Genomic DNA, 27,085 nt, shown 5'->3' on the forward strand with positions numbered 1-27,085 from the left:
TGGCAAATGCTTCAAAGAATGGGTTGATGAGATTAAGCTTGATCGATGGAGCCAGGCCTTTGACAGGGGTCGCCGTTATGGGCACATGATCGCAAATTTAGTAGAATGTACTAACTTTGTGTTAAAGGGTGCACAAAATCTACCCATCACTGCCTTGGTTAGATCAACATACCATTGATTTACAGAGTTGTTTGGAAGAAGAGAAAGGGAGGCATACACCCCTTCCAACTCGAGATCTCTTACACGAAAAAAAGTTAAGGCATCTTTTACACGGAACAAACATTAAGATCATGCTTAATATAACGAAAATACATGAGATGTATGTAAGATGTCTTCCTGAACTTGTGGTCTGTAAACACCACTGTCATCACGAGATGGATTTCACAAGCCAAGCTTAAGAGTCAAATCTGGTCACGTGCTAGAAGACTCTCCTCCAAAGTGAAAACAGAAGTTAGAGCGAGTCAAAGATGATGTGCTTACGTCAATAAATTGCCATAAAACATCAAGTGCAAAGTCCGACCAATTGTTTGTGACCTATCTTTGAAGTTGACCACTATCTACGAAGTTCTTAAAGCTTGCGGTTAGGGATACTATTGAGCCTCGTGTTGATGGTGATGGTAGTCGAATGACATAAACTCCACGCCGATTGAATGTGTGAAACAGTATTAAAATGTTGTCGTAGCTCAGGAACTTGATCAAGTCTTGGGTCGTGCAAGTACACATGTGGCTCGTGGTGACGATACCAATCAATATATATTCAAAAGGTTTGTAGTGAGGAGTAGGATCTTCAACCATCGATGATCGCATGTCCCAAGCCATAATCTAGACAAAATGAATGTCAATCCAATTCTCATAGTTATGACCCTTTAAGTCTCTATTGTGGCTAGTTTTGAGATCCACTAGGTCTTCAGGCTCACGTGTAGACCAACCAAATTGATGCATCACCCAGTCAGTCTGATGTCACTCGACCATTTCAAAGCAACTTATTGGGCACCCATAAGCAGAACCCCGCTCAATGGCAAGCATAATATCGCCGCAGGCGCATCTTGATAAAGTCGTCATTTAAACTATCATATCAAAGCAATACCAGATTACATAACACCATATGACTCACACCGTATAATAAAGTAAATTTACTTTTAATTTTACCTTATTCATGGATATGTGGTCTATGCAAGTCCTAATGGCAACTATGTTATGGAGTTTTCAACGTCGAGGATGCTCCCATCCCACCCAATTGTGTAAAATATGTTAAGTCGGTATTTCAATATTAAAATATAATTTAAAAGATAAATAATATTACTATCATACAAACCTTTGTGCTAATGGAAATGAAAAAAGTGAATGAGGCACTAGACATTTCCACGTAAGCCTAAGCCATGCCCATGATTGTAGCAAAATAGTGCAACCACGGATTTGATTTATCCTGTCGCGTGAAGCTCGACATAATCCCTAGTATAAACTGGTGAAGCATGCATCCTAACTTAAATTCTCACAGTAGTCTAAATCTATTACTAATGAAAGATACTTTTCATGGACTAAGTTTCCTTACTTGTCTGATAATAGACAAACACCCAACATCATGAGTATATAAATCCGAGCCTTAAAATACGTCGGAGAGACGTGAATTTTATTTTGTGACCAAAAAAATCCGAATCCTCGACTTTAACTCCGAAATTATCGAAGTACAATTATTCACGTCGATCAACATTTAAACTAGTAACTCCAGAGACAAACTCCCCATTTACTCATAAACCAAGGTGTAGTGCAACATCTTCTAATGTCATAATGCACTCTTCACAAGGAAAATGGAACGTGTAACACTCGGATCTCCATCTCTTGACTAGTGAAATAATAAGAGCGTAATTTGTGTTATATTCTAGAATGTTGGTAACGTATAACATTCTTGCTCTCATCAGTTGTAAACGTACCTCTTGATCTAAATCTAATTTGACCTGACTAATGAGGAGCCTAAGATCAAAACACAATATGAATGCAATTTTTTTTATTTTAAAGTGAAATATCTTACAAATTTATAACTCTTCTATATTAAAGACACTTTAAATACTTTAAACATGTAACTTGCATAAAAATAATTTTTTTGTTGGTTTATTAAAAAGATATAATTAATATATTTAAAAGAATTAATATATTAGATATATATTATTTATTCAATATATTATTCACTTTTTTAATTTTAATATGATGCTAGGTATGGTGTATACCCTCATTATTGGGGTTTTGCGTGTTTCACCGGGGTGTGGGAGCTGCGTAGAAGAAATCAGACGGTCCGATTTAGGGGAGAGTAATCGGACAGTCTGATTCCTGGCTTGGAGGGTACACAAATCGGACCGTCCAATTTACGTACCGATGGCCACGCGTCGCACATGCAGATACCAGCCAATGGACCCTTTTTCAATGCGGTAAAACCCCAGCCATCCATCCCAAATACCCCACTTCGTTTATCCCTCACCCTCCAACCTTCAATCCCTTTCAAACCCCACATTCTTCCTTCCCTTTCTTCCATTGAAACTCCAGCAGAAATCAAGAAGTGCAAGGAAGGGAGACAAAAATCAATAATGCCAAGGAAATCAAGAGTAAAGATGTTAATCGTCCAGAATTACACATTGTTAATTACCTTGATCATTCTAATTATGTATGTTTTCTTTTACTAAATTATTTATTTCAATGTAAATAACAATAATTAAGTTAATTGTTATTATAAACATGTTATTTGAATATTTAATTAGTGTATGTTGTTAGTTAGTTAAAGTGTTAAAGTTGTTTAAGTATAATTAGTGAAGTAAGTAACATAGATTATTTGGCTGACTGAGGTATATATTATTATTATTATTTCTGGTGACCGTTAGTTTAGGTTTAGTTTATTAATTTAGTCTAGTTTAGGTAGTTAATAATTACGTTAGGAACAGTAAGTTATAAGTTAGTTAATAGAATAGATTATGTATGATTATTAAAAATAATTTGTGCATGTACAGTCATAATAATAATAATAATAATAATAATAATAATAATAATAATAATAATAATAATAATAATAATAATAATAATGAGGAAACAGTTATATAAATATAAATTAATCATTAATAATTATTATTATAAACCAAATAGGATTTAGATATTAGAATATATATTTTTAATGTCCTCGAATAATAATAATTATATTTAATTTTAAATTTATTTAAGTTTATAATTCTAGTTATGATGTTATAACTAAACGAATGGAAATTATTATTAAGAAATAAATAGGAATTAGATATTAGAAAATATAGTTTTAATGGATGTAATGATAATAAATAGATGTATATTTTAGATTTATTTAAGGTTTATTAATTATGTTATATTGCTTATGTGATAATGAGAATGGAAAAATGTTAAATATTGTATGCTAATTAACTATGGTTATATTTGATTAATGTGATATATGTCTACGTTTTGTAGGGTTCACGGATGTTAATATGTGATCATTATTTGCCACTGGATCCATATAATCCAATTGTGGAGGGGCATTTGTGGGAGATCGGGTTTTATCATGTTTCCCATATCGGAGTTGTCCAATGTCAGTCGGCATTGGTTAATGCTCTGATCAAGAGATGGCGGCCCGAGACTCATACGTTCCATTTTTCAATTGGTGAGTGTGTCGTGACATTGGAGGATGTGGTGATAATTCTTGGCCTTTCGACAAATGGTCTTCCAGTTATAGGACCGACTCTGAGTAGTTATGAGGCATTAGAGGTCGAATGCCTCCATCATTTTTGTGTTGCATCCAGGAGGACAGATTGTAGAGGAAGCTTTGTAAAGTTGACCTGGTTTAGGAGACTGAAGGATCATTTAGTCTTAGATAATGATATTCAGGTTCAGAGGTACATAAAGTGCCATATAATGTTTGGGGCCATTCTGTTTGGGGACAAGTCTGGGGCAGCAGTGCACTGGAAATTTCTGCCGTCGCTCCGTAACTTCGGCGGGATCATTGCGTGCTCCTTTCAAAATTGAATTGATGCACTCTACTAGATTGGTTGTCAGGTGACCCCATCGGTAACTACCATCAAATGCCAAGGCTTAATGTTCATGTGGGATCCGGTTTAGCCAGTTACTGTACGCCTTACCGCGTTTCGCGCAATCGCTGATAACGTATCTCGTACTCGCAAATTGTCCTCAAATATCCTATAATACACAAAAGGCCTCCTTGTAAAATCATGCATTATAATAGAATCTAAGACAATAACAAATTATTTGAATTCAAATTTACCTATGTTGACGATAAGCATCTGTAAGTACAGAGCCTTGAACTTTCTCAAGAAGTTTGACTCTATATGCCTAATACAAAATATGTGGAAAGCTCTAGGAAGAGACCAGGCTCCGTTACTCCGAGCAATAGCTGAGTTGATGGACTCATGTCGATCAGAGATAAGGCTCACACCGTCACGTGTCACTACATGCTGTCGTAAGTTACTGAGAAAAAAATGCCACGGCTCAGATGTCTCTCTCTCCACTATCGCAAATGCAATGGGCACGATATTGTTGTTGTCGTCCTGAGAAACTGCAACCAACAAACAATCTTTATATTTTCCACACAAATGAGTTCTGTCTACCTACACTATTGGCTTGCAATGTCTGAATGCTCTGATACAAGGGTAATAACTCCAGAAGACTCGATGTAAGACACGGATGTTAGGAACCAAGTCATCACCCTGGTACGCAGGCATTGTTTCAAAGTGAACGACCGCCGATGTCTCTTTGTGACACATGGCCTCAAACCATATTGGCAAAGCTTCATAAAATTGACTCCACTACCTTCTACTTTGCTGACCATGCTTTGCGATAACTTACGGTGTAGTTAAACTTCGACTGTACTTCCTTAATGACTGATTTCACCTTTATAGATGGGTCAACTTCTACCAAGGGCTTAATTGCTTCTGCAATTGTGTTGGAACCCAATTTCGAATGATCTTGAGAAATGGTTGCTCTAGTACACGTGTGACTATCATTGTACCTCCTTATCTCCTAGGTCCCAGCAGTACTTTTTGCACATTTTACTAACCCTGATCAGCCAGTCACAACCAGCACCGTATTGTGTACATTTAGCATAGAATGTTGTTGGTTCCAACTAGTACACCCGATAATCTACACCTCGGCGGATTTTATAATCTTTCATCGCCTTAATCACTGCCTCCCTAGAACTGAATTCCATCCCCACAATTAACTCACCATCCGCTACAACAAGAAGCTCTGCTATATTCACACCACAAAATATGTATTTTGATTAATAATTATAAATTATACATATAAATATAAATAAGTAATAAAATAAATATAAATATAAATAACTAATAATATAAATATAAATATAAAATCTATCAACATTTGTCGTTTTTCAAAATATAAATATAAATAAGTAATAATAACTTATAAACCACAATATATAACAAATTATAAAATATACATAAACAAATAATAAAAAAACAACCAAATAATTAAATGCTAATTACTAAATAAAAAAACCTTACACAATCAATTGCCATTTTTACTTATCACATGTTGGTCATGCTACCTAATTAATCTGTCATATTAATCTATCATACATTGTATCAAAACTACATACCTGCATTCATATACTGAGGAAATTCTGGTGTATGCATGCCATCTAAATCCAATGAGTGCATGAAAGTAGTCTGCTGGTTTACTAGTGAATTTGCTACCTCCGCCACATTTGCCTGCATAGTGTCGTCGGCCTGATCTTCGTCTCCACCCGAATCAAGGCATTCATAATTACTTTCGAACTCCTCCTCACTATCACTATTATAATTTTCCAACTCAATATTTCGGGCTGCTTCAGACTGTTCGAACTCAATATACAGCTCGATGAACGATATCTGTGTGCAAGTTTCCATGTACACTGAAAACATATCTTGCATGCTCGCTTCATCGGTTACATATTTGGTTTGAAACTGAATAAACCCACCAAATACAGATATAGAGTACTTGTACAAAATGCACGATACTCTCTTAGATATTTGAGAATCCATTTTCTCACAAATTACACCTTTTAATTCTTCAAACGACAACGTAAATGGAATAATAATATCCAACAAATTTTCACACACAAATTTTACTCCTTCAGCTGTTTGTAACAAAATCTGACCATGATAATAAACTTTTAACAACACTCTATCATCCATTATGATATATTCATATCAAACGCTCTCAAACTTGGAAAAGTTGCTATTCAAACAATGAAGAAGAAGTTACTGTCGAAACAATGAAGAGGAAGAAAGAATTAAAGCGGTTTCAGAAGAGAGATTTGAGAGACGAAGAAGAAATGGAAACTTCAGCTAATGTTTAGGTATATATAAAACCAGAACTCAGATGGTCCGACCGCATCTTAATAGGTTAAATTTTATAAGGAAATAAAATCGGACCGTCCGATTTTGGTCACATTTGAATTCAAATATTTAGCATGCATCAAATCGAACCATCCGATTTTAGTAACATACGAATTAAATATTTCAGTTGTAGGTAATCGGACGGTCCGATTACCATGTTCAAAATTTTTCTTCACGCACAAATCGGACCGTCCGATTTGTGTACTCCTTTCTGCCGCAAAGAAATCGGACGGTCTGATTTTTTTTCCTAACTTTCAAAAACTAACGCCATCACATTACTGTATTAACCCCTCAAACCTTCATAACGTTGAGTTACACATACTTCATTATCATATTAAAATTAATGAGCTTATATTATTGCATGGTGTCGCCGAGCTTCACTTTGAAAACTCCATTGAATCTCTCTTATTGGCCGTTGTACATCGAGAATTTTAATTTTGATATGGAGGGATTGATGGAGTATAGCAGCGATATGGGGGTTTATGGTGTTTCACCGAACTGTGGGGGCTGTGTAGAAGTAATCAGACGGACCGATTAGGAGGACGGAAATCGGACGTTACCGATTTCACAAATCGGATGGTGCACAAATCGGTGGGTTCGATTTGCGGATCCCGTCCACGTTCACGCATGCAGATGGCTTCCTTGGTTGGCTTCGTGACACTATATCCAAAACACGATTGTTTCCCCCCTCCCAGCAGATATCTCTTTCACTCTCATATCCCTTTCTTCATGCTCCCAACCCCACCACTTTCCTCATTATCCACCATTGTTGGACCACAACAAACCTCCAAAAAAATTGAAAGAAAATGCCAAGACCAAAAATCAAAGAAGTAAATCAACCAGAGCTCCATATTGTTAATTATCGTGGACATCCAAATTATGTAAGTTTTTGTTTTTTAATAATTTGTTTTAATAATAATAATAATAGTGATAATATTAGATTTTATTAGTAATATATATTATAATGGCACTAAGTAGAGATTAATCATGTGTGTGTGATGTGCATGATTTTATTGTTAGGTGGTTAGAAATAGAAATTAAAATAGGAATTAATGAATTAATCATGTATGTATGTATGTATGTATGTATGTATGTATGATATGGTAAGGTAAGTTCTACGGTTGAATTGGGTTTTTTTTATGATTATTGGTTAAAATAAAATGAAAGAAAGAATGAATGTGAATGAATGAAAGAAGAAGGAGAATGACATGTAAGGATAATTGTGTTTTTGTTAATATAGTTATATTATACTGGTACTTATAACGAAAATGTGATATTGTAGGGTTCACGGAAGTTGATATGTGATCACTTAAAGCCACTGGATCCATACAACCAAATTGTTGAGTCACACTTACGCGAGACTGTATTTTATTATGTTTCTCATATTAGAGTTATTCAATGTTAGTCAGCAATGATTAATGCTCTGATTGAGAGATGGCGGCTTGAGACTCACACATTTCATTTTCTGGTTCGTGAGTGTGCCATGACCTTGGAGGATGTGGCAATAATTCTCGGTCTGCCGACAAATGGTCTTCCAGTTACAGGACCGACCATGAGTAGTTTTGAGGCATTGCAGGCCGAGTGCTTGCACTAGTTTGGGATTGCACCGAGGAAGACGGACTGTAGAGGAAGCTTTATAAAATTAACGTGGTTTAGGGGTTTGAAAGATCGTATAGTGTTGAATAATGATGTTCACATTCAGATGTATGTAAAGTGTCACATAATGTTGTTATTTGGAACAATTTTGTTTGGAGATAAGTCGGGTGCAGCGGTGGATTGGAAATTTCTGCCTTTGCTCTGTAACTTCGGTGTGATCATACAGTTTAGTTAGGGTTCACTATGCCTGGCACACTTGTATAGATCACTGTGTAGGGCAACTCGTGTCGACTGCAAGAAAATGGACGGTCCGTTGACACTATTGCTTACTTGGGCTTAGATCCGGCTACCATTTCTAGCGCCGATTCTCGGCAATCCCTGAGTGTTTCCGATTGCAAACAGGTAATTTTGATTAAAGTATGCATTGAAAGAAGTTCTAGAAATTGTATTTTGCTTTCCAAAAAATAAGTTAACTAATGGATTGTCTGACGCCAGGTGGTGTAACTGGGATCGTGAAAAATATGCCTACCGATATAAAACACTTGCGCACTACAGGAGGTTGTTGGATGATCTACAAGGACATGTATGTTGTAAAATACTAGTACCGAATTTAGCTTGGTCAGTGAATTAATTATTCTGTAATCATCTGACTATTTTGATGTGTCCAGTTTGTTTGGCAGGCTTATGGCATTGGAGACATTGACCAAGACGTGATTCCCTTAGACATCCGTCATAATTCGGTTATTTGGAGTGCCACAGTGCCGCTTATATCTTTTGAATGCATCGAGTGGCATGCATCCGACAGAGTCAGAAGGCAATTTGGCTTGAGACAGGGTGTTCCTAATCAAGAGCGGGATCTAGGTGCATCACACGGTGAAGTTCTAACTGGGCCTAAGAATCAGGATTGGGCCGATACCCATTCTTTTTGGGTGATGCATTGGACCAATCGGTATAGTCACGTTCTTGTTGATGACTTGGTGCCTTTACATTATCAATTGGAAATTTACATGCATTGGTACCGAGGAGCATTCGATGCCCACTTGCAATTGTCCAACCTTGTATTTCAAGAGAATCCAGAAGGTCCTCCACCACCACCGAAACCGGCACCGGCACCTCCACCATCACCGCTACCGCAACCGCCACAACAGGGGGTTGAGTATGTTGCACCATATGTTCCTGACACGCATCCGTCTGATTATTTTTCAGCGTCAGTCCCGGTACATCAACAGTATTGGGGTGGTCCACAGTTTGATACAGGGGAGCAACCTTCATTCAATCAGCTGCTTGGTTTCATGTTACCGGGGCTGGGTCATTCACATTCAGGTAATTATGTTGATATTCCCACTGACCATCAAGCACATCCGGGTGGTATTACGCCTGTTAGGAGGTCATTGGATTCGAGACCTCAGGTTCGCACTTCCTCTGATAATTCTGGAGCCAGAATGTCTGTTGACTCGAGTAGGAGTGCTGAAGCGGTGGGAGGAATTATACAGAGTGGAAATCCTAGACGTATTCCCATGACTCTGATTCAAGAGAATAATAGGGCAGTTGATGATGAGACTGATGACTACCTAGTAGACCATCCAGAGGATGAGAGTGAGGATGAGGATGAGGATGAGGACGAGGACGAGGACGAGGACGAGGATGAGGATGAGGATGAGGACGATGCTGTTGATGAAGACTGCGACGATGATCCAGCGCCTAGTGCAGGTAAAATAAACTGTTTTTAAAGAATTTCAATTTGATAATGAATTTCTATTGGTAGATTCATGATGAACTTCTATTTGTATTACATAATGTTGTGTTTCAATAGGTACGGCCACAAGTGAAAAAAGTAAAGCTTACAACCTTAGAGTTGATCCTCCACGTCAGAGTGCGAATTGGTATACACCATCCGCTTTTAACAGGATTGCCAAGAAGTGCAAAAAGTTATACAAAGATGTGAAGTGGGCAACGAGAAAATAAAGTATTTGATGTTGTTATTTAAATTGCATGGATTGTTTGTGTTAGCTAAGTTGTTGTAACTCTTTTATAATGGACTATGTTAATTAAGTTGTATGGATTACTTGTATAGGCTATTTAATTATTGAGTATGTTAATTAAGTTGTATGGATTAATTGTATGGACTATATTAGTTAGGTTGTTATTACTATTTAATAATTATGTTGTAACTATTTTGTTAACTAGGTTGTTATTGCTATTTAATTATGGAGTATGTTAATTAGGTTTGAAATAAATACAAGCACAAAAATGTAAATTCAAATGTCAATGTCGTACATTAATGTAAATTCAAATGAAATGTAACAAAAGTAACCACTACTCTTCGGCTGGACCTGCACTTAGACCAACACTTTGACGACATCTACTACGACTATGGCCCTCGGCACCGCATTGCTTGCATCGCCTAGGGCGACGCAACATACAAGTGTCCATCTCATTCAAGAAGCGGGTCATCTTAGGCCGACCTTTGGCTACCCGTCTGAGGAACGGGTTGCCAATGAATCGAGGTCCATGATAAGCAGGCCACATTGCAGGATTTCCTAGTGGTCTAAACCTAGTCCTGTATACTCTTCAAACTTGGTCCATCTTGTATACATCATGAACATACACTTACCAATCCAATCGCTGATTTGCACAATAAATAAACACATGTCGACACAGAATTCGGTCAACTTGGAATTCACCACAGTCGCACCGATGTTGGCGTAGGTCAACTGTGTACTTAACCCAACTAGGCATCTCACGTACTTCAAAGACTTCATTTTCAATATCAAAACAGCTAACCTGTATGTTTCCCGATGCTTGTTGATTTGCATGCAACTTGGAGGTCACCATCTCAGAGAACACAAGTCCAGCATTAATTCGAGCCTCAGCCTCGGCTCTTTTCCTAGTGAACAACTCATTCAATCTGTAAAGTGTAGCCTTAATAAGCACAGTGACCGGGAGATTGCGTGCACCCTTTAAGACGGAGTTGATGCACTCCACAAGATTGGTGGTCATATGACCCCATCGGTATCCACCATCAAATGCTAAAGCATACTGCTCACGCGAGATCCGATCAAGCCAGTTGGTGTAAGCCTCACTCCATTCTTTTAATCGTTCATAGCGCATCTGGTACTCCCTAATCGTCCTCGAATATCCTATGAAAAAGAAATAATCAACTTTGAAAACCATTCTATTCAATCGTACTTACAATAAATTCAAACTTCATTGTATTCAAACTTACCAATGTTGACGATAAGCTTCTGCAAGTAAGGTGCCTTAAACTTCCTCAAGAAGTTCGACTCAATATGCTGGATACAAAATATATGGAAAGCTCTAGGAGGAGACTAAGCCCCATTACTCCGATCAATAGCTGACCTAATAGAATCGTGACGATCAGAGATAAGTCCCACACCATCATGTGTCACCACATGTTGATGCAAGTTACTTAGAAAAAAGTACCATGCATCAGAAGTCTCTCTCTCCACTATGGCCAATACAATAGGTACGATGTTGTTATTACCATCTTGTAAGACTGCAACCAATAAACAACCCTTGTATTTTCCATACAAATGAGTCCCGTCCACCTGTACCACTGGCTTGCAGTGTCTAAAGGCCCTTATACAAGGGTAATAACTCCAGAAGACTCTATGTAGTACACGTATATCAGGAACCAAATCATCCCCTGGTACGCAGGCATTGTTTCAAAGTGAACCACTGCTAATGGCTCCTTGTGACACATGGCCTCATCAAACCATATGGGCAACGCTTCATACGATGCTTCCCAACCTCCGAAAATTGACTCCATTGCCTTCTGTTTTGCTAACCAAGCCTTGCGATAACTGATGGTGTAGTTAAACTTTGACTGGACTTTAGCAATGACTGATTTCACCTTTATAGACGGGTCAACCTCTACCAACGGCTTAATTGCTTCTGCAACTGTCTTGGAATCCATCTTCGAATGGTCTTGAGAAATAGTAGACCTGGTACAAGTGTGACTACTATTGTACCTCCTTATCTCCCAACAGTACTTCTTCTACATTTTGGTAACCCTAATCAGCCAATCACAACCACCGCCATATTGTGAACATTTAGCATAGAATATCGTCGGTTCCAACTCATATACCCGATAGTCTACACCTCTCCGGATGGTATAATCTTTCATTGCCTTGATTACTGCCTCTCTTGAACTGAATTCCATCCCCATCATGAACAAATCATCCGCCACAACAAGAAGCGCTGCATACATCATAAGTAATAAATCCTTTATTATGTGCTCAGTAATAAATCATTTATTACAACTCAATTAATAAACACACTTTAATGATCATAATAGTCTATTTTTCGCTATTCTATCTACGTAAAGCACAACTAAATATAATTCATAATAAAGAACAATTAACTAATAAAATAATCAAATGCTATGGTCACAAATGACTATCCACATATCACATATATTACTCATCTGATTTATTGATCTGCTACTTCAGAGTATCACAAAAATATCTTTCTTTACGCACCTGCATTCATATATTGGAGAAACTCCAGTGCGTGCATAGCCTCCAAATCCAACGACCGCATGAAAGAAGGCTCCTGAAACAGATACGGGTTTGCTAGTGCATTTGTAACTTCCGCCACATCTGCGTTCATGGCGCCGTCAGCTTCATCTTCGTCTTCACCTGGACTAACGATCTCATAGTTACTTTCAAATTCATCCTCGCTTTCACTATTATAATCTTCCAATTCAATGTTATGGTCCGCTTCAGATTGCTCGAACTCAATATACAACTCGATGCATGACATTCGGTGGCGATTTTCCATATACATTGAAAATATTTTATGCATACTCGCTTCATCTGTCACGTATTTGGTTTGAAATTGAACGAACCCACCAAACAAGGATAAATGATACCTGTACAAAATACACGATACTCTCCTAGATTTTGAGAATCTATCTTCTCACAAATCACACCTTTCAATTTCTCAAATGACAATGTGAACGGAATAACATCTAATGGATTTTCACACAAACTAAACTCCCTCATATGTTTGTAATAAAATCTGCCTGTAACAATAAATCTTCAACACAACTCTATCATCCATAAACCTATACGTACTTGACTATTCTCAATCTCACTAAAATTTATTCTGCAAGAATCAAGGAGAAGAATGAGAGAAGAGGAGGAAGAACATGAGCTGAGATCGGCGATGAAGAAATGGGGTAAATGGGGCTTCTGTGATTTTTTTCCTATTTATATATGAACTTACACTCAAATCGAACGGACCGACCGCGTCCTATCATTTCGAATTTTTTTGCGCATCACAAATCACTGGGTCCAATTGGTGCACACCCGGATTAAAAAAAAATTTGGCCACCAAAAATCGGTGGGTCCGATTAGTTCACCCTTCGATTTACAAAATTTGGACAACCAGAAATCGATGGGTCCGATTTCATGCAAACGAAATATCTCCCTCACACAAATCGGACCGTCCAATTTGTGTTCTTTTCTCTCTCTACTTGAAATCGAACTGTCCGATTTCTTCTACCCCAAATTCCTAAAAGCAACGTCGTCATAACAATATAATTCACCTCTAATGATCATAACCAAGCATAACTCACAATGCTAAATCATATAAAAAAAATCAGCCGATGTACATCTCCTTCAAGTCACTCATTTTTTGTTTTTTTCTTATATATATATATATTCATGATATTGAACCATCTATACTAACTAGTTTGATTTTTTTTTTAACATCCATATATTATTGACCCAATGCATACTAACTCAAAACAAACCTTCCATGTCTAAATTGGCCCTTGCACCATCTCTAGTGAATAAAAAAAATAATTCATGTTGCCAAAAAAGTCTACATTTTTGTCCTTCCCTAATTGCATCCAAATCATTATAGTTTTCGTTAATGATTGAGGTTCCTTTGCAATTATTAGAAATTTTTGGTGACAATATAAATTCAAACTGTATTTGTACCGATTAAACTATAATCACACTATTAGAATTATTTTAAGGTGTCTTTAAAGGACCACATTATTCTTTCACCACTATAAACAAACCCTTCACTCTTTCAAAGACATATTTAAAGTCGTATTTGCCTCTCCTTTAATTGGTTATAAGTACCCCTAAATATATGTCCAAGCAACTATTTTTTTTGAAATTTGCATCTCCTTTTAATTTCCTCACTCAGTCACTTGGTTTGTATTTTAATATTGTTGAAAAAACTTTCTGAAGTTTTGCCAGAAATTAATTTATTTATGGAAGTGAAAAACGTGATGTGCAGCAATATTATATCATGGTGAGTAATCCACAGATGTGGAACTGGTGAATTCAGTAACCTGCAAAACGCAGGTTACGTTTTGACTGAGATGATTTTAAAAAAGCTGCATGCTCTGCAAAACGCAGCTTGCGTTTGGCATGGGAGGAGAACCCAATTTCGAAACGTGTCTCTGTGCTCTTTGCATGCCAATACCTCGAACCTCTAAAACGTAAGATGCGTTTGGCAGGTGCACAGCAAAACGCAACCTGCGTTTGGCAGTCTCCTCAGCTGCATGTGCGACACGTGTGAAGGAGAGTGGTGGTGGAGCCTGCCTATAAAAATCAAAACGCAGGCCATGAGAGTTTCAGCTTCCCTTTTGTGTTACATGCTTCCCTTTCATGTTACATGCTGTGAGTGAGTTTTGAGAGTAAAAGGGTGGGGTTAAGGGTGAAAGGGAGTGAGTTTGTAAAGAGGAAGAATTAGTGAAGGTTTGGGATTTTATTTAGTAAAAAAAGAAAAATGGTTCGTAATTTTACTTTACCAGAAGAACACATTATTGAATATTTGAATCATCCTCAATTGGTGAGTAATTTTTTATTTAAGTTTATGATAAATAAATATTTTTATTTTTATGTTCTGTAGTGATATATTTTAACTTATAAATTTATTATTATTATTATTATTATTATTATTATTATTATTATTATTATTATTATTATTATTATTATTATGATATGAATAGTAGTTGTGTTTTATCATACCGGCATTATTATTATTATCATGTCTATTATATGAAAAATAGTTGTGTTTTATCATACGGTAGTCATGAAATAGTTATTATTATTATTATTATTATTATTATTATTATTATTATTATTATTATTATTATTATTATTATTATTATTATTATTATTATTATTATTAATGTTACCCATAATAGAATATTGTATAATAATTATTATTATTTTCTAATAGTAAATAAATATTTATTATTTTTTAATAATTTATTATCATTTTTTAATAATTTATGATTATTATTTAGAATTTAATAATTATCATTTTATTTATTGCAGGCTATCAGGAATTTGTTGCCCAGAAAACTCGATCCGCCAGATACTTTTAACGAGGTAGCGGCAGAGGCACTAGCATTAACTGGGTTTCAACATGTTTTGCGAGTAGGCGAAATGAGAGGTCATGCTGCACTACTGAGTGCCTTGGTAGAACGCTGGAGGCCGGAGACTCACACGTTTCATCTTCCGGTCGGTGAAGTGACAGTGACGTTGGAAGATGTGAGCTATATTCTTGGTCTCTCGATTAATGCGGAGGCTGTTACCGGTAGATCAGATAGCAGTCACCAGTTTTTGGTGGAGAACTGCATTGCCTGTTTTGGTCGGGAGCCCGGTCCACAAGATCACGTGTTAGGGAAGGTTAATCTCGCATGGGTCTGAAGGTGCAGAGACACTGAGCCTTGTGACACTCAAGAGTCTGTTGAGCGGTACGTCCGGGCGCACATTTTCTGCGTGCTCGGAACAGTAGTGTTTCCGGATAAGTCGACCACTTTATTGAATTCGAAGTTTCTACCGCTACTTCGAGATTTCCACCGGATTTCAGAATACAGTTGGGGGGCAGCCAGTCTGGCGCACTTATACAGATCGTTGTGTCGTGCTTCACGATACAACTGTAAAGAGATGGACGGCCCACTGATACTGCTTTTTGTTTGGGCGTGGGAGCGTATGCCGCTCCTGGCACCTATACCCCGCGATCAGCTCGGCGACGTCGGTATTCCACTTGCGCGAAGGTATTGTTTTTTATTGTTATTGTTGTTTTTGTTATTATTATTAGTGTAGCTTTTGATTGTAGATATCACCGACTCTCTCGAACCAAATTCCATTCCGACACTAAACTCGCCATCTTCTGCCGCAACGTTGCCTTCACCTACGACATGCGCACCACCATCAGTCAAACAAGGTAAATAAATTAAGCACTATAGGACACTTGAGTTAATAATCATAACATACCCGTATTCGCATACTCAGGAAATTCCGGGGCATGCATGGCTTCGAGATCTAGAGTCCGCATAAAAGACGGCACACCAAACGGGTGGTGGCTTACAATGACATCCGCCTCATTCTGCACCGCCGAATTGCCTGCCAAGTCTCCGTCATCATTTTCGTCATCGACTTCATAGTTAGCTTCGAATTCCTCTTCGCTGTCATTATTTTCTTCTTCCCAATCTATATCCCCGAGCTCATCAACATTGACCTCGTCGCCGACCGTACCCATCCCCGACTGCTGTTCAAACTCAACGTACAGCTCTATCACCGGCACGTGAAATCGGATTTGTCGATAAATATAGAACATCTGCTGCATGCTTGCATCGTCAGTGATGGACATTATTTGAAACTGTATCAATCCACCAAATACTTGCATAGGATTCCTATACAAAATGTTGCTCACCCTTTTCGAAATGTGACTTTGTATGTTCACACAAAGACCATTTTGCAACTCTATAAAACTCGTGCTGTATGGAATAGCAAATGAAAATGGACATTCACAAACAAAACTCACTCCTTCGTGTGTATTCGATATAATCTCACCGTTATAATATTCTCACTTTTTTTACCCTTCTAATAACCAAAAAATCTCACAAGCATCAGATACAAGAAAAGAGAATGGGAGTAGAAGTGAAGAAGAGAAGTGAGGTGCGAGTTGGAATTAACTGTGTTAGCTATTTATATGTAAGGCTCTTTATTAAAATATTATTTCGCATACAAAACGTAAGCTGCGTTTTGTACATTTCAAAAAAAAAATTAGGCCCAAATAAAACGCAACCTGCGTTTTCTCTTCTTTTAAAAAAATTTGAACAGTCCATCTGACAAATCGTAGTCTACGTTTTACTTTTTTTAAAAAAAATTAATAAAACTTTTCTAACAAACGTAAGTTGCGTTTTTGCTTTTCTCATAAAACAAAAAAATTCAAATGCAAAACGGAAGTTACATTTTGTTTAATCTAAAACAAAAAAAAAAACGAAATACTAGAGAATAAAAAACGAAAGCTAAGTTTTTCTCCTGACACCCATAGCAGTGAACATTTTTGGTGTGGCTCCATTTTATGGTGTTACACCATGAACTTCTCCATTTGCAAAAAAATGAGCCAAGTTTTACTTTCACTAATTTTTAGCCTTAAAACCTTAAAAAATCTATTCGGTATGTCTTTTATAATGTCAATCTGTTTCACCTCAGTTTCAACATAAATCAAAAGATCATCTACAAATAATAAATGAGAGATAACTGGCCCACCTCTTCCAACTGTTATAGATGTGTATTTTAGTTTAGAAATTAGAACAAAGATTAAAAATAAATAATTCTAATATTGTTAAACTTATCTTCGTCAATTTTTTAAGAACATATGAAAAACTTATTATCTTCATCAATTTTTTTAAATTATACTCAACTCACTTTTTATCCGTTATTCTAACTAAATATATTTATTGATTATTAAATGTATAATTGATATTTTAATGACGAATAATGCATAGAAAAATGAGAGTGAAAAATATTATGAGGAAAAAAAAAGTTAAAGCATAGAGAAAAAAAAAAGGATAAAATATTATTTTAGTTATCAATATTTAAGTCAAATTTTAATTTAATTTCTAACGTTTTAAACGTTTTATTTTTATCCTAAAAATTTTTAAATAAATTTAATGTAATTTTAGTGTTCTACCATTAAATTTGACACTAATAGTTAACATAAAGTAAAATAGATGTTTAATAACATTATTAGTTAAGTCATATCATCTTCTATATGTTAAAAAAATATAATCAAAATTTTTTTATAACACTTCTCGATTTTTTTTTACAAAATTTCAAATTCTAACAATGAATCATTAACGCTTGAAAACCAAAGAAAAATTTTTTATATTAGTGATCGTTAGTGTATCAATTTTATTTACACATATTGAAATCGAATGTTATTGGCTCTTCAATATGTGAATTGTTTGTATCAAAATTTAATAGTGAAACAACATTGAACCTGTTTAAAACTTATTTAGAATTGAAATAAGATATTTAAAAAATTTTAAAACTGAAATAGAATGTTTAAAATATTAGACACTAAGTTAAAATTAATAAAAAAATCGAAGATAAAATAATACTTTATAAAAAAATGGAATATCAAAATTCATATCATATTAGCTAGATATTTAGATTAGATTAATATATAAACTATTTCATCATTAAATATTTTTCCTGTTTCCATGGCGAAGTTTCTTTCCCTCTCTCAAATTTTCTAGTAAGTCCCAGAAATCTCTCCACAACATCGCAGTTGACTTTTACCTAACTCATTCTCTAATCATCAAAACTGTAACATACTTATATTTTGGTTCATCATATTTAGATTAGATTAGTATAAAAAATTAATTATTAAAAAGAATTTAAAGATCAATAATTTTTAATAATTTTAATTAATAATTAATTAACATAAATATTAAATTATTTTAAAAAAATAAATTTTGTTAATTTATGTATATAAATTATAAATTTTAATAAATATAAATATAAATTATGTTAATTTATATATATATAAATTTTGATAAATATAAATCTATGATGCACGGACATTGATACGAACACGGGAGACGACACGACATAGAACATGCGGACACACAAATTTTAAAATCTTATAAAACACGAGGACACGACATATAAATAAAATATAAAGTAATTTTTAGATAAATTACAATGCAATAAATTTTTTATATTTTATTGGTATTAAAATATCTGTACTTTTTAACTGTTTTTAATATTTTTTTTAATTATATAAAAGTATTTAAAATATTTGTTATTTTAATATATAATAATATATATTATTTCTAAATTCATTTTAAAAATACATGTTAAGAATAAAGTTGGACATGCTGATATGTGATGGTGTTTAAGCCTGTCCAAAGAAAAATTTTATTTTTTATTAAGACATGGTTGAACACGACAAACACGCGTGTTAGACGATATCGATAAATGTCATATACAAAATGTGTCTGATACGCAAACACGACAACTCAACGAAGTATTTGTACTTTATAAATATAAATAAAAATTAGGTGCTTTATATGTATAAATCTCAATAAATATAATTATAAATTATTATTGAATAAATATTGGTCTAAACTAAATAACAAATATATACTAAGCACTAAGTATTACTGTAAATTAACCATCCCTATATATATATTAAAATATAGAATAAATTTTAAAAATAAATTAAATATTATATATATTTATATATAAAATATATATTAATTTATTTAATGGTTGATTTTTAGTATAGAAAAAATTATTTTTATTTTTTATTCCGGCAATCACTGTGTGTTGGGGTTCGGGAGAAAGCTATTGAAATCCAGAATTTTCAAGAAACATGCGACTTTCACACTTCACTCTTATATAGTTCAGAAGCATACGATCCCCACTCTAAAGAAACCCAAATCAACAGAGAAAGAAAATTAAAAGAAGAAGAAACAAAATGTCCCTGTTTCAAAAACTACTTAGCCAAAATGGGCTATACGATTCAAGCTTTTTCTCAGACATAATGGGGTTTGAATCCAACACCCAAATGGATTGGAAGGAGACACGTAATTCCCACATCTTCGAAATCGATCTTCCGGGTTTCACCAAGGAGGATGTGAACCTCGAATTACGCCAAGACAGAGTAATATGCGTCAGAGCAGAGAGAAAAGCACAAGAACATGAAGAAGAAGAAGAAGAAGAGAAAAAGAAGCTGACGTGGCATTGCAGGGAGAGAGTAGGGACAAGTGGGGTGTTTTCGAGGGAGTTGAGGTTGCCGGAGAATTCGAAAGTCGATGATATTAAGGCATCAATGCGTGATGGGGTGTTGTCGATAACAGTGGCTAAGGATGAGAGTAAGAAGAAGCACAAGAGCCACAAGAAAGTGGTTCACATAGAACAAGAACATCAAGGTGTTGGTGCTAATAACAATAATAAAGGGATTGGGCGTTTTGTTTGTTGCAAAGCTTAGAATGTTTGTTTGATCAAAAGTTTTAGTATGTGTTTGGATGGTTTGTTAAACTGTAATTTGAATGAAAGTAATTTTATAGAATTAATTTTGGGTCGAAGTAAGATTATGGTAACATATTTATCTTCGACTAATTTTATACTAAAATGTGTTGGTGTTTGTGTGTGGCTGTGTGTGGCTTTGTGTTTATTTTTTAGTTGAAATGTATTCATGTGTATAACATAGTTTGGAAGATCCTTATTGGTTGGTGTTGCAATCCCTGTATGAGGCTTAATGAACTCTTCTAATGGATTGATTAAAGTGAATTGGTTGTATTTAAAATGCACACCCTCGTTAAAGTTGCCTTTATTTGCTCATTTTGTTATTGCAATACATACAGTAAGTAGCTATTAAATCTTGAAATATTACAATTTTCTGATGAATTTTTAAAAATGCAAAATAAACCAAATATATATAAGTATATTCATTAAACGTTTGGTTCAATTTATCAAACCAGATATACTTTTGGAGTATTTTGTCATTTATATGATTCCCTGTTAAGTTCACTTACCTTCTCTTTTCTTAATTTTTATTTCTACAAAACCACAAGACTTATAATTGGATATGATTGGGTCAGTTAGATTTCTAATTGTAAGTTTAGAGTGCCAATAGTTTCATCATAATTGTAAATTAGCATATTAAAGTTGAGTTTATACGTACTAAAATTAGTCCTTAAATTGTTTCAGAGTGGTTACGTTTCGTACCACATCCAAAATGATTAATGTTAATATCTTATAAAACCTTAATACCCTAAACGTGGCGTCCAAGCTTCAATTAGAAAATAGAGTAAATTATCAACTTTGGTTTTAAAAAATTGCTCATTTTCTAAATTGTTCGTTCTCTAAATACTAAATAGAATGAGGTTTGCTGATTTTAAGTTGGTCACGAAGTCAGTAGTTGGTCACAGTTACTTCCGTTACTCATGACATCAGAGTTTATTGATATAACATATTAAAAACAAATTTGATTAAAAAAATTATTAAAAAACTAATTTAAAAAACAAAAAAAAATTGACCGTTTACTCTCAAAAAAATATATTACTAACAAGTAACGTGTTCTAACTATATATTTTAAAAAAAAATTATAAAATAATTTTTTAATGTTTTTAATATATGAAATATATAAAATTTAAAAATCTTGTATTATTAATTTATTATACTTTAAAAATACATCTTTCGAACACAAGTTAATTAAATTTAAAAGTATATTATAAAAATTTTGTAGAATTCAATTTTGAACATTTACACTACAACTCCCCTCAAAATTCTAACTCACAAGACAACCCCTACACGTTGATCTATTCAAAATTTAGTACAGATACATTGCAAGAACTCCATCATGTAGAATCAATGTCTCTTGAAGCAAAAACACGTGACTCCTCTACATTCTAATTTCTAACGATTTATTCAGACAGCGAAATACAACATGCCTAATCCCTATGCTGTTTTCAAATCATTACAGAGTGTTGCTCTTAATCATGCCTTATGTAAAGAGGGTGTCATTTATCTTTATCCTCAGCCATCTTCTTTCGTATCTCATGGGCAACATTGAAAATGCCGAGAGTTGGTTGGTTGCAGACAAAACACTTCTTGTTCTTTGCATGATGCTGCAGAATAAAACATTGGGAAAAGGGTTAGAATTCATACATATCAGATAACTTTTACAATTTTATCGGAGTTGAATTATATATAACCTGGTGAGATCAGACTAGAATAAGTAAATAAAATGTTAATTTTAACTTTACATGTATAGAAGATGGGAATAGAATGCATATTCGAACTGCACACAAAAAATTAACCGCCAAATCAGCCACTGTATATCCATGTACAGTTACATATATTGATTAACTCATTTTCAATGTGTATTCTATATTTTAACATGTAATAATTTTATATCAGTGACGAATTTGGTAGCTATTTTTTGTGTACACGTAACATTGTTGTTCCAACAATTGCAATACCTTTAAGGCGCAATGCTCGCAGAAGTAGTGCTTGCACTTGGTTACAACAGGATCCGCAAAAGGCTTCCTACAAATAAAACATGCAAATGGCAATGCATCTTCATCGTCACTATCAGCTAAATCAGCACTTTCCTCGTCCGCATCTTCACCCGCAGCCAGTCTCATCCTCCTTGCCTTCTCAGCTTCATCCCATTCCTTCTCCAACTGCCATCCAGACTTGTAATCCCCTCGATCATGCATAAACTTACAGGAATCACCATACCCACAGTAACCAGTCTCCTTGTAATCCTTACATATATCAGGCTGATAATCAAATCTCGCTGAAACTCTTATATGAGCCGAAGCCCTGAGAGGACCATGTGAACCACCAGCCTTTTCGCTAGCAATTGTTTGCTCTCTCCGGAAGCCGGCCTTGTAATCTTTGTAACTGTTCATTCCCTTATATAGTTTGCCATCCTCAGAACTTGTGCCTTTCCCCTTCAAACTCTCTTCTGCTTGCTTAAGAGCACGTTCACGGATTGCACGAGCATCTCTGGAGAAGTCGGTCTCTGTCTCTAGAGTTGCTGTTGCTTTGCTATCATGTTGAACTTGAATCTCTTTCGAAGACTCGAAATGGAAACCGGTTTTTTCAGATTCTTCACTTGGTTCAGTAGAAACAGAGCTTTTCGAGGGGCCAGTTGAAAAGTACAACTTATTGTCAGGCTTTGGAGCCTTCTTCTGAGCATGCAACAAAGAGTTTTCATTTTTTGAATCATCACCCTCATCTTCACTATCAATAGCACGTTTCCTTATATTCTTCTTATTAATTGGTTTCCTGAAGAAGCTGCACACTGAAAATTCACAAAAGTAGCGAAGAATAATAATTGAGGATTATAACAAGCACGGAAGCAGATAATGAAACGACAGAGAATAAAAAGTAATATACAAAATAACCTCGCATACCTTGCTCTGTTTGCTGGTTTTCAGCAGATTTTGCCACTTCATCAGAATCTGCCATACTGAGAATTCAGCCACAACTATTCTGCTGCTGTGCCACAATGAGAAGCAACTGATTTTGAAAATATTCAGGATGTTACCGGTTCCACTGACTTTATTTGGTAAGGAAGAACCCTTATGAAAGCCAATCTGCAAGACAATGTCAAGTTAGAAACTTTATTCAATAATGGTTGTGATAGATGATAAAATAAAGCAAAACAAAAACTGAGCTACAATATCTTACAAGTTTGGAACGAAAATAATCAAAGGTAGCATGCAGAAGCATGAAAAGACAATGGCGAAAGAATAAAATTGTTATTATTATTGATAAAATCAGAATTCCATTAAGAGAGAAAAAGATTCAAAAAGGGGGAGGGGAATACAGTTTCCTTATACAAAAGCAAAACACAAAACAAAGGCCTATCATCTCTCAACATGTCTGAGAGAGAAACTCCACTAAAAAGATCATGAGCTTACACCAAATAGATGCTAAGTGTCTAATCCTATCCTATAAGACATGTTTATCAAAGAATCTGTCATTAAAGGCGTGTGAGTTACACTCCAACCAAATAGCCCAAATAGTGGGGAAAATTGCACTATTCCACATAATTTTGCCTCTTTTCAAGTACCAAACCCAACAAACCTAGTCAATAAAATTATATCTAGAGTTGCAGGGCACACCCAACATTCATCAAAGATGCTAAACAAATTGCTCCATAAGAAATTAGCCATCGAGCAATGCAAAAACAGATGTGAATTTGACTCTAAAGATGTCCCATGCATAATACACACATCAAGGGAGATAGCCTTATTTAGTCTTCAAACCTACAAGAAGTCATTGCCATCAATTCTGTTAAGCACAGCTGTCCACATAAAATATTAAAATATTTGACTTTAGCGGGAGCTTTGGACTTCCAAATGGGTTTGTCTAGATGGAAAGAACTTGTGTTAGAGGAAGGAGTAAGAAATTTGAAGAAGGATTTACAACTAAAATATCAGAGGAGTCAATAGATCAAATCCTTTTATCAGGGACAGGATATAAAGAAAATCCATGAGGGAAGAGAATCAGAAGGTTAGAGGATTCCCTATCATTAAGGCTATGAAAGAAACATAAGTTCGAAGAATATTTTCTTTCTGGAGAACCTACAAAAGTCATTTCTTTAGCAATGCATTTTTATCTTCTATGCTCATATACACAGATAACACGCGTTTAATTCATTTTGTTGTGACTAACAGGGATCAAGAGTACAAGCCACAGTCCCAAAGTCATTGATAAAGGAACATAGTACGGAGTTTCAAAGTCATATTATCCATGACCAACCTCAGAAGTTGCAAGTAACAAAATAAAAATGAATACAACAAATGAGGTTCAATGAAGTTGGTTTTGTAGAACATAACTAATTCATTTACCTATGCTTTGTTTCGAAAATAGCAACATGTATAAAACAATTTATCTTTTATGTCAAAGAAATTTTGATTACAAATCTTCAGTAGACTCTTAATTCTCAGTGCACAAATTAAAATACAAAAATAGCAACTTGACCACAATTTTGATGCAAGGCAAGGTTTTGTTGTTCATCTTCTTTTAAAAAAAAATTAAGAATCGCTATTTCTCACAACAATTGCAAGAGGAAAACAAAGTGGGTAATGCTAAAGTTTCTAATGCTTACCAAAGAAATGCTAGGCACCAAAACAAAAAAATTCAAAGTAATGAGTTGTTTTAAAAGATTATATCTTTATACACATGAGGGCAAAAAAACATTCAAAGTCATGAGTCATTTTACAAGATTAGATCTTATAAGATGACAATTCTAGACAAAGATGCAGCTATGTGCCAAAGGGGTTTGCATGCTTTACAAATACTAGAATATTAGATTAAGTTTGAATCAAACAAAACAATATAATCACAAGTGACTAATCTATGACAGATTAAAAAAAAAAAAAAAAGAAAAGGAGACATCAAAAAATTATTATAATAATGGGTGGCCATATTTAAAACCAATTCAACTAAAAGCAAAAGGTCAAGAGGCACTAAACCATGAAGAGAAACAAGTTTCTCATTCACCTACGTCTCCAAAGACAGTTAATTCCATGGGTACCCAACAAACAAAAGGAAAACGGACAGTCACAAATAAAAAGTTAGCATAGAAGATGACCTGAATAAAATAAGATTAAATAAATTAAAAAAACGAAAATTTTATTTTAGTGAACATGTAAACAGAATAATTTCAAGTTTGTGAAGAGGTTTAAGTTGGTGCAGTGAAAAAAGCTTAGTGTATATCTATCTTCAAAATTCAGGGGAGGGAAGCACAAATTGGTCCAAATTTCGAACAATTCAGCAAAAACATATTTAGGGATGTAATTGCCCTAATTACTCATACCCACTTACTCCCTAATGAACAAAACAACCATTAGCAAGAACAACTAGGCAGCAATGAGCTATAACAATATAGCCAAAAAAAATTTAATAACTAATACAACAGCAATTTAGTTATTAGGAACTTAAGTAATTAACTAATCATTAAACATGTATCAACACAACATCAAGAAATGAACACCACAGCAACCAGCAGGATGAAGAACTAGGCAATAGCAAAAAATTTAATAAACCCAACACGAAAGACAGCAACCAGCAACCATCAACAAGAAGTGAAAATTACTAATCAAATCCATGAATCATGAAGCAAATTCAATGCAGAAATTGAGAGCGTGAAAATGTCTTACCAGGAGTTGAACGGAGTAGCGATGCAGGAGGACAGGTCGAATGGAGCAACGATGTCGGCGACGGCGGAACTTCCTTCGATCACAGAGAAAGAGAAGGAAGGAGAAACTTCCTCTATGCGCCTTCTGAACGGCCACACCGACACGGACGAGGCCAGCGACGCAGGCGAGGTGAGCAGCTGGGACAGCGCCGGTAACAGCGACTTCCGGAGCTGGCCGAGGGATCAAACTGGGAGGAAGTTGCCTGGATGATGAATGCTGCTACTGTTAGGGTTATGGCAAGGCTTAAATTTTGTCAAAAACAAAACCGGCCAAACCGGTAGAACCATTACTGGTTTAGCCGGTTCACCGATTAACTGTTGGATATTTTTTAACTACATTTTAATAACCCAATTGATTATTCAATTGTTTTAACTAATAATTCACATGTTTAGAAATTCAATTGATTTAATTGTAGTTGAATCGAAATAATCAAATTATAATAAAATAATATATAAATTATAAATAAACATATAAAAATATGAATTTATTTTAGTATAAATCTTAAAATATACAAACTAAAAATTAACATAATATTAACCAAAATCTTATAATTTTGTCTTTGTGTAAAGACATCACAAGAATCAACTTTAAAAAGAAAATAGCCAATATTCAAAAATTAATATCTAGGTTTATATATATTATATATTATATGTTATAGAATGGGCTCATTTTTATTGATATGGAGCCTTGGTGTGTGTAATATCCGGATATGGAGCCAGGGAAGCGCAATACAGATATGTGGGGCAGCTTTTTGGTTAGTGTCAGGTTGAACAAATCGGATGGTACGAGTTGCTTTAGCATCCCTTTTGAAGTGCAACTCGGTTGGTCCGATTTGAGGAGAAAGAGTTGGTGAAATTATGGAGGATGCAAATCGCACGGTACGATTTGCTAGTGTTGTGGTTTTTTTTTTGTGGTGTCTTATGCAAATCGTAGGGTCCGACTTGGAATTGTTAATTAATTTTTTGAATCCATTAAAGGTAATCGCATGGTCCGATTTGATTGGCAGTTTATATAAAAGTTGCTGAAAAGCGGATCAGAGCAATAACTCTCTCATCTTCTTCGTCTCCTTCTC

The 27,085-nt window shown here is 34.9% G+C and overlaps 4 protein-coding genes across 4 annotated transcripts; 2 read left to right on the top strand and 2 right to left on the bottom strand.

Annotated features, from left to right (window-relative positions):
• The first annotated feature begins 8,929 nt into the window (after positions 1 to 8,929).
• On the top strand, positions 8,930 to 9,962 carry LOC148573172 (uncharacterized). The gene is made up of 2 exons (XM_088504040.1): positions 8,930 to 9,707; positions 9,811 to 9,962. Exons 1-2 carry the CDS (start codon positions 8,930 to 8,932, stop codon positions 9,960 to 9,962), a joined length of 930 nt encoding a protein of 309 aa, XP_088360166.1.
• Positions 9,963 to 10,313: 351 nt separating this feature from the next.
• On the bottom strand, positions 10,314 to 11,934 carry LOC107626962 (uncharacterized). Its single transcript, XM_016329845.2, has 5 exons — positions 11,769 to 11,934; positions 11,408 to 11,664; positions 11,224 to 11,290; positions 10,612 to 11,137; positions 10,314 to 10,557 (listed from the first exon to the last, which is right to left on the bottom strand). Exons 1-5 carry the CDS (start codon positions 11,932 to 11,934, stop codon positions 10,314 to 10,316), a joined length of 1,260 nt encoding a protein of 419 aa, XP_016185331.2.
• Positions 11,935 to 19,832: 7,898 nt separating this feature from the next.
• LOC107628228 (18.1 kDa class I heat shock protein-like) lies at positions 19,833 to 20,279 on the top strand. Its single transcript, XM_016330997.3, has one exon. It carries the CDS (start codon positions 19,833 to 19,835, stop codon positions 20,277 to 20,279), a length of 447 nt encoding a protein of 148 aa, XP_016186483.2.
• Positions 20,280 to 21,579: 1,300 nt separating this feature from the next.
• On the bottom strand, positions 21,580 to 26,236 carry LOC107625051 (Zinc finger (CCCH-type/C3HC4-type RING finger) family protein). The gene is made up of 4 exons (XM_016327588.3): positions 25,975 to 26,236; positions 23,218 to 23,400; positions 22,276 to 23,105; positions 21,580 to 21,921 (listed from the first exon to the last, which is right to left on the bottom strand). Exons 2-4 carry the CDS (start codon positions 23,270 to 23,272, stop codon positions 21,814 to 21,816), a joined length of 993 nt encoding a protein of 330 aa, XP_016183074.1. The 5' UTR covers positions 23,273 to 23,400; positions 25,975 to 26,236; the 3' UTR covers positions 21,580 to 21,813.
• Positions 26,237 to 27,085: the final 849 nt, after the last annotated feature.

The sequence above is a fragment of the Arachis ipaensis genome, chromosome B2 (assembly GCF_059453495.1).
Source record: "Arachis ipaensis isolate K30076 ecotype BB chromosome B2, ASM5945349v1, whole genome shotgun sequence".
NCBI lineage: Eukaryota > Viridiplantae > Streptophyta > Magnoliopsida > Fabales > Fabaceae > Arachis > Arachis ipaensis.

Bases quoted from the DNA above. Each gene is read 5' to 3' on its own strand.
- LOC148573172 (XM_088504040.1), top strand. From the start codon at position 8,930: ATGCATTGGACCAATCGGTATAGTCACGTTCTTGTTGATGACTTGGTG. The intron at 9,708-9,810 runs GTAAAATAAACT...GTGTTTCAATAG, and splicing joins TGATCCAGCGCCTAGTGCAG to GTACGGCCACAAGTGAAAAA.
- LOC107628228 (XM_016330997.3), top strand. From the start codon at position 19,833: ATGGGGTTTGAATCCAACACCCAAATGGATTGGAAGGAGACACGTAAT.
- LOC107626962 (XM_016329845.2), bottom strand. From the start codon at position 11,934: ATGGATTCCAAGACAGTTGCAGAAGCAATTAAGCCGTTGGTAGAGGTT. The intron at 11,665-11,768 runs GTTGGGAAGCAT...CCTGCGTACCAG, and splicing joins AATGGAGTCAATTTTCGGAG to GGGATGATTTGGTTCCTGAT. The intron at 11,138-11,223 runs GTAAGTTTGAAT...TCTTTTTCATAG, and splicing joins GAAGCTTATCGTCAACATTG to GATATTCGAGGACGATTAGG.
- LOC107625051 (XM_016327588.3), bottom strand. From the start codon at position 23,272: ATGGCAGATTCTGATGAAGTGGCAAAATCTGCTGAAAACCAGCAAACA. The intron at 23,106-23,217 runs GTATGCGAGGTT...GTGAATTTTCAG, and splicing joins AAACCAGCAAACAGAGCAAG to TGTGCAGCTTCTTCAGGAAA. The intron at 21,922-22,275 runs GTATTGCAATTG...TTTATTCTGCAG, and splicing joins GCGAGCATTGCGCCTTAAAG to CATCATGCAAAGAACAAGAA.